Consider the following 7,877-nt stretch of genomic DNA (forward strand, 5'->3'; position numbering starts at 1 on the left):
GGCATGGGAGGTTGAGTTTTGAGCCGGCAGGTAGTGTTGATCGCTGGTCTTTTTATAGGCAGCCAGGAGATAACTTGCAGGGAGATGAAGAAGCATCCACGTTCTGCGATTTTCTGGAGGTCGTGAGCTTCATGCGGTAGAAGTTACAACAACCTCTTTTCTTTGATTTTTCTTTCCCTTGTTTACTTAGCTAGACGTGTGCACTAATCAATCTCACGGCATCGCGTGGAGATCGATCGTGGACGTGCTCGCCCAGGTTGCGGCCTGGAATAGCCAACTTGACCGGCCTACTGCATGGTGTTTGACATTAGTGCTGCCATGTGGGCCATGGTCACCTTTGAGCCAGACTTAATCCTTTTATTCGGTGTTTTCTTTATCTCATCGTGCATACGTGGGCCAATATATTTTCAAGGAGAAACGATAGCATGCTTTTCGCTGATACGTGGGCGTTTGGATCTTCGAGCGTGGATTTGGTCCAATGCACACCCTCGGCACCGATCCTTCTCTTAATTATTTTCCTCTGTTTCTTTTATCTGTAGCCAGATACGTACGTTAGCTTGCACGCATGGCTGGAGGGCTAGCCTGATTGCTAATTGATTCAATTATGCTAGCACATATTGTAGCATGCACGTCCAAGGTTTATCTTGCTACTATATACACGTGACATGGATTGTTTTATTAATCACAGTTTAACATATATTTTTATGTCTAACCCAAAATATTGTATTTCATATAATCACCATATTATCTCAATTATGACACAATAATATGATCTTGTGTGATTGTCGGGGTGACGTCCATCTTTATTATTTCCATAGTCTAATACTTCAGAAATATTCACGCCTTCCTTGACTACGTGATTTAAGTCATCATCAGGACCCGGCGCCACTAGCGGCACATGTTTTAATATTATCTTATTTAATTGGCCAATAAATATACTTATTTTGCCGATATTTTGCATCGGACAGGGTTTAGCTGTTATAAAATACTCTTTCATATAATTATCATATTATTTTAGGTGCGATCGGTGTCAACAAAGATGAATGCACTAAAGGGAAAACAAACCGAACCAAAAAATAGAAAAACTACTTGATAAGAGAAAATAACCAGACAACTAAATAACCATGAAAAATCTAAGTTGAGTATTCATCATGAGCATTAACAACTAAAATAACTAGTATGGAAAGTGAGGTAGGGGCGGGGGTTGGAGGGTGGGGACGGTGGCATGGCCTACTAACCCTTATGTAGATTTCGGCACACGTCGATTCAAACAAAAAGCTTTTATCAACTCAATCTAGCCAACCCAAAATCTCTGACAATCTATAAAGATTGTACACACAACAAAAGTCAAATCAACCAACATACAAGAAAAATAAATCATGAATCTAGTGTATGTGAAGACCGGGGAAGAAAACATAACCACCTGTTGATGCTTCAACCGCGAGACAACTGCATACACGAAGTAGATCCAAACCCCAGTGACAAGGGTAGAGCAGACGAGGATCCAAAAGAGCCGCACGCTGGGGTCGCACTCTCCCGTCTCGCCCCGATATCAGGATCTCAGGCCGCTTTGTCAATCTTGCCCTACCACGAAGAGGGAACAACTCCACCGTAGAATGGCCTCGATGAAATCCAACAACGGGAAGCTTGAGCAAGGGGAGGGTTTCGGGTGTATTGTACCGCTCACCTCTCCTGCAAAAATCCACTGCACATGCGATTCACCGCCTAAGGGATCTGGGGCAGGCGTAGCCGAATCTGCCGACGAGACGAGTTTCAGGGAGATCTAGGAAGGGAAAAGGACAGCTACGACGAAATACAAAATAATTTGAAGAGCCGGGGAAAAGTGGCTCGGAAAATTTCTATTAAAATACGCGTATCCTTAATAGAAACTGCTATCACAAGAGGAAGGAGGAAGTAGCCACGACAGGCTCTCTGAAAAGAAAAAATGAAAGAAATCAACCGGCGACGCGCTCTCGGATGGAAAACAAAAAGCTTATTTTTGCGTGCGGCCTGTGTGGTATTGGAAAAGAAAATCCTATATGCTGCCATCTGTTGCGTCAGCCTAGGAAAAATAGTTGGCGATTAGTTCAAAGTGATTAAATTGGAATTTGGCCGTGGATCGGACGTTGCACAACCGTCTCCAGCGCCAGAATAGTAAGACCAGGTCGTATAGAACTTCTTTTCCGTGTGGGATCTGCCGGTGCCAACCGCAGGTCGTGTGCAACCCAATTCATGCCGGATATTCCCCATTCGGGCGGGACGCCGCCATCGCCCGTCCACCTGAAATATGGCCGCCTCCTCTTCCTCCACATGCCTCACGCGGATACACTTCCCCCTCTGCGCGCATCTCGTGGCGCTCTTTGCGGCTCTCGTCTCGGACCTCGTCGCGATCTGTGTTCGCCCGCCGCTGGTCGGCCGTTCGCCGTTCGCCGGCATTTCGCGCTGCACGGCTGCCGCAAACGCCGTCCCCTCGCTGCGCTCCGCCATGCTCTGCGAAGGCCACGCTGACAGCATCAATTGATAAGTTTCCTTTTACCTTTACAAAATTCATTTGAATCGAAATCTCTGGTCCAAGCTGTTGGCCGGCCGGTTTATGCTGGAGATGTCGCCATCTTCCTTTCTTTTAGTGTTTATGATCGCAGTGAAAGCTCCACCAGTTCATCACGAATAAATGCCTTAAAAATTAGATCTTCGCGAAGAAATGACAAAAAACGAATACTTTGGTTTGGAGCATAGCAGCAAGTCAGCAACCGTGTATTCTTACTAAATTAAGTAGTTAGCTAGTCGTCTGTATCAACCAAATTAAGTAGTTAGCTAGTCTTGAAAAAATCAAGCAAGGAATGTAGAACTAAGACGACTTTTCTTCAGTGTGGGAGAAGACGACTTTTATGTGCTTAGTACTTGGGCAGCTATCCTGCACTCACATCCAACTTGTAAGGAGGAAGTGGAAGAGGAAATTTTCACCTAGTGGTGGTGATGGCGTCGAGCAGCTGCAGCGAGGAACGTCCTAGCTCGTGCGTAGAGGCAAATGCCGTGACAGTGTCAGTAGATGCCAAACTGATGGTGGCCACAGGCCGTGGTGATTGTCAGCAACTGAAGGATATGCTGAGCAAGGAAGATTCTACTGCAATAGTGGTCGTGATTGCTTCAAGCATCCAGCCTTCCATAGCAAAGCCACTCCAGCCGATCATTAACCCCCTGCTACTATCATCATCTTGCTCTGGTTCTTGGCAGGACTTAGAATTTCTTCTCAATGGAGGAAATGGTCAATCACAATCATCCCTGAAGCCCAGTCAAGAATTTCTTGACCTGTTCATGGCATACAGCTTCAGAAACAAAGGCACATCAGCGCAGCAAGCTTCTGATGATGTTGAAGCATTTCTTAACCTGCCTCCAATTTCTGCAGTGTCACTCCTTGAGGGGGTCACCGTTGAAGGGGGCACTGCACTCCATGTGGTGGCCACCCTATGGCGACACTGATAGCTTCTTGAAGAGTGCTGACATCATCCATTGTAAGTCAAAACATCTCCTGTTTGTGCAAAATAAGAAAGGCGATACGCCCCTACACTGTGCTGCACATGCTGGAATGTCCAGGATGGTCTGTCATCTCATTAGTCTGGCCAGAAACGAGGATACAGGTGTCAACAGAGTGAAGGAACTGCTGGAAATGGAAAACAAGCTCAAGGAGACAGCATTGCATCAGGCAGTTCGCATCGGGAATAATGATATAGTCAAGCTACTAATGGAGGAAAACTCAGAGTTGGCCAGTTTTCCGAAAGATGGCACTTCACCTCTGTACCTAGCCATCTTGCTTGAAGAGGAGATCATTGTTGAGACTCTTTATAAATTGAGTAACATGAAGCTTTCGTACTCTGGGCCAAATGGACAGAATGCATTGCATGCTGCGGTTCTCCGAGGCACAGGTATCCTTTCATCTGTCAATTCCATCTTATAAATCTTGATTAACATAATATTGTCTGCACATATTTGTATGTTTTTCAGCTTGTTTTTGCCTCTTATATCTCCTAATTGGACCTTCATATGTGTAATTTTCTCAGACAAATATGCATTTGTTTTTGCTTTCAGCCAACCCATCTTGTATTGGTGTGTTAGAGAAAGTGTGATATATAATCTCCTGAGATAAAAAGTACTCCTCAAAGTGGGTGTTTACCTATTATAAATACCATTGTATGGAAAAAACATTCACTAGTTCATTACACTGAGTCATCTTTTTATAGTGAAATTCTATGGAGTACAACAAATCACTCTTTCTTCATGATAAACAACCAAGTTTTCCTGCTAATTAAGGCGATGGTAAATTTCAAGAATCATGACATGGGTCCCAAACATCATTGTAGATAATATAAAATAGCTGTTGATCAAATCCTTACTGGAGTAAGGATTTGATGTTCTTGTATGCTTTGCTAGTTGGAAGTATCAGAGATTAATCTGTTATTGTCAGCAATTGCAGAACAATGCAGGTTTTAGCGACCCAAGTGTACAGAAGAAGAAAAAAAAAACTAGATCAACAGCTACTAGCCCTGTTCCTTTTTTTAATTGAGGAGAAACTGCCACGATGCACCACAACATTCAGAGCACTGGGCAGTCTGGGCTCACAACCGGGTGGAGTAGAAATGACACTGGTGCAGTAGAAGTTTCTCTGCTTGGATGAAACATAGTTCCACTTCCAATACGATGTCTAACTTTCTCCCTTTCAAGTAATACAGACCGTCCATTGTCCATTATTAGCCTTCTAGTGGTAGCAATGTAAGTGGCTCAGTTAAGGCCATTTCATCAATTTCCTTGTGCAGTAGCAAGGCTATATTCTGTAGCTGTTGACGGAGGTACCACCAGTATACTCTTTGTACATGCCTACTCATGCATGAATTCTTACTTGCCTGTGCTTACAGCCTTACACACATTGATGCACTTTTTTTTTTCGAAAAGGGGAAGCGATCCCTGGCCTCTGCATCAATTGATGCACACACACATTGATGCACTTGTTCAATCCTTTCTCCTCCAAATCTTTTTGTTTGCGAACCATGCAGAAGACCTCTCCTGCGAATCCATCTGACAACTAAGACATGTAATTGAATAGTTTGCTGGAAAAGCATTGTCAATTCACTCTTTGGCGCTCTCATGCCATGGATCTTGATCACAATTTGTGAAGATTATGATTACAGTTAGAAAAAAGGAAGGAGAAAGCATGATTCATCTCAAAGCTTTGGCTGTACTGGCCTGATTCCTGCTCTCTGCTTTACACAAATTTAACATTCTAATTCTCTACATCACGTAAAATATCACACAAAGATCATACATAACAGGAATTACTATTTAAGAACTGTATTTGGCGTTAGTGTATCACTAGTTTCTGCATGGATAATTCGTAGTGTACTAGGATGCAACACTCTCCTGTGGAAAAGACACTTGCACACTTCTAAAAACCATGTAAAGTTCATATATGTGCAGTGCAAAGTATGTGTACTAGCAAAAAGGTGCCAAATACATCCATTTGTGGCTTGACATAAAAGGAAAAATTGAAGATATTTGTAAGTAATATATTTGGTAATGCATTGGAACAAGTTTATATTCAAATTTGATACTTGAGTATATAGTTTAAGCTGTCATGTATTGCTGTTAAGATTCTAGGTATACACAATGGACTTTTCTTCTGAAAGTTTTTTGAGACAATTTTAATTTTCTTGTTCCGCTTGTCCACTCGAGTTGAATGGTTCCTTTCCATAGTTGTTTTATTGGCACCTATATTAATTTAACAGAAAGTCCCTTTCGCAGAGCTTACAAAAATGCTCTTGGAATGGAACAATGATCTTACCACACAAAGGGATGAAAACGGGAGAACACCTCTCCATTTTGCGGCAGCTCTGGTACGACAAAGTAAGCGAGGAAGCATATGTTGGCAAGTGTTGGAAGCTAACCCAGCTGCACTGTATCAATCAGACAACGACGGATTATTTCCAATACACGTCGCTGCCTCTGTCGGTGAAAGAGGGACAATCACTATGTTTCTTAACAAGTCTCCTAGCAGCGCGGGTTTGCACGACACTAAGGGTAGGACATTCCTTCATGTAGCTGCTGAGAAAAAGAAAGTTGGAATAGTCAGTTATGGTTGCAGAAATCAATCGCTCTCATGGATTCTTAACATGCAAGACAATGATGGGAACACTGCACTACACCTAGCTATCCAGGCAGGGAGCCTTCTAATGTTTTGTGCTCTGGTAGGGAATCGGCAAATACACTTAAATTTAACAAATAAGAAAGGGCAAACTCCTCTAGATATATCACGATGTGAAATCCCTCCAGGACTGTTTGATGATAAGGTAATCTAGTCCAGTATTTAATTTTCATAACCACTATGTTTGATGTGAAAGAAAACAGTAGTAGATATCAACTTAGCTCAGCAAGTCTTATTTTTATTTTGTTTTCCCAGAACAGTGAAACAAAGATACACTTTGCTCTCAAAGTTGCTAATGCTAGAAGTGGTGCTTGTGGCTGCGATAACTTTGAAGAACCCTACAGTCACCGATTAAAACATAATGCGAGAGAAGAATCAGAAAAGGCCAGAGAATCAACACAAACTCTCTGTATTGGTGTGGTTCTAATAGCAACAGTGACGTTTGGTGCTATTTTCGCCCTACCTGGAGGTTATAGAGCTGATGAACACACTGATGGAGGCACACCAACACTTGCTGGGAGGTACTCTTTTGATGCATTCATAATAGCCAGCACATTTGCCTTCATGTTCTCCTCAGTAGCTACCTTAAGTCTCATGTATTCTGGATACTCTATTTTAAATCCACAGAGTCGCAGAATATACTTAGTCGTAGCACTGTATTTTGGGTCAACTTCGGTCACATGTTTCACTGCAGCCTTTGCACTGGGTATGTACATGGTGCTAGCTCCAATTGCTTATAAGACTGCCATTGCCATCTGTGTCACGAGTCCTCTTGTTGTCCTATGCAACAAATTGGAATTTTGGCTAAAATGGTCTCTTCTGGCACGCCCATTATGTACGAGAATTGGGATCATTCGCACATTGGTAATTGTAGCACAGAGAATCCTATTCAACCTTTTCATGGAGTTTTGGCCCTTCATATTCATCTTTGTTTGGGCTGCATATACAAGAAACCAACTTTAGAAATGGGATCAATGATACAGCAACCGCACCGTTGAATTGAAGATGCCTTAAACATGGCACATTCTGAGTGAGACCTGCTGACCCAGCCTGCATGGAATTTAAAATTTACTATCATCTTTAGTCTCCTGTTCATCATCAGGAATTTATTATCTTTTTATTTTTCACTTTTGACATACACGTCAGGAATTTATGTGTCATGATGTACCTTTTTGTTCAGGAGCTTGTGCTCTTGATCATGTAAACACTTATCGCTGCTGCTATCTACTACTTCGATTAATTATACAGCTGACTGTTGTTTTCCATGTGTAGCTTCTATTTTTGCATATATATTTTCTTTACCTAGCTAAACGGTTGGTATTTTATATTAATGAAAAAAAATATGACTCATTTTATAACTGTAAGGTACTTTGTGTTGTGCCACCTTAATGACTATTTGTGGTTCTGAGTACCGATGAAAGTTTTATTCAAAGGTCTGTCAATCCACTTGTGTGGACGACAGGTTTTGTACACAGTCCTGCCAGCGCTAAAACTTCGGCTAAATATATTAACAAGTCAAAATTTGTTGCCGAATCCATTAAAGAAAAACCGGACCTCTTGCTGTTAAAAAAAAAGAAAAACCGGACCTCGGTAGGCGCGAACATGGAAGTTTGAGTCAGGGCAGAGTTTTTTGGTGAATATCCTTGCAATTAGTTGCCCATGCACATGTTCTTTTTTTTTTCTC

General features: G+C 42.2%; 1 protein-coding gene and 1 pseudogene across 1 annotated transcript; both read left to right on the plus strand.

The window, feature by feature from the left end:
- Positions 1–2,157: 2,157 nt before the first annotated feature.
- On the plus strand, positions 2,158–4,915 carry LOC112268528 (annotated as a pseudogene).
- Positions 4,644–7,464, plus strand: LOC100832612 (protein ACCELERATED CELL DEATH 6-like). The gene is made up of 3 exons (XM_024456343.1): positions 4,644–4,767; positions 5,794–6,338; positions 6,449–7,464. Exons 2-3 carry the CDS (start codon positions 5,805–5,807, stop codon positions 7,154–7,156), a joined length of 1,242 nt encoding a protein of 413 aa, XP_024312111.1. The 5' UTR covers positions 4,644–4,767; positions 5,794–5,804; the 3' UTR covers positions 7,157–7,464.
- Positions 7,465–7,877: the final 413 nt, after the last annotated feature.

Source organism: Brachypodium distachyon, chromosome 5 (assembly GCF_000005505.3).
Source record: "Brachypodium distachyon strain Bd21 chromosome 5, Brachypodium_distachyon_v3.0, whole genome shotgun sequence".
In the NCBI taxonomy this organism is placed as follows: domain Eukaryota; kingdom Viridiplantae; phylum Streptophyta; class Magnoliopsida; order Poales; family Poaceae; genus Brachypodium; species Brachypodium distachyon.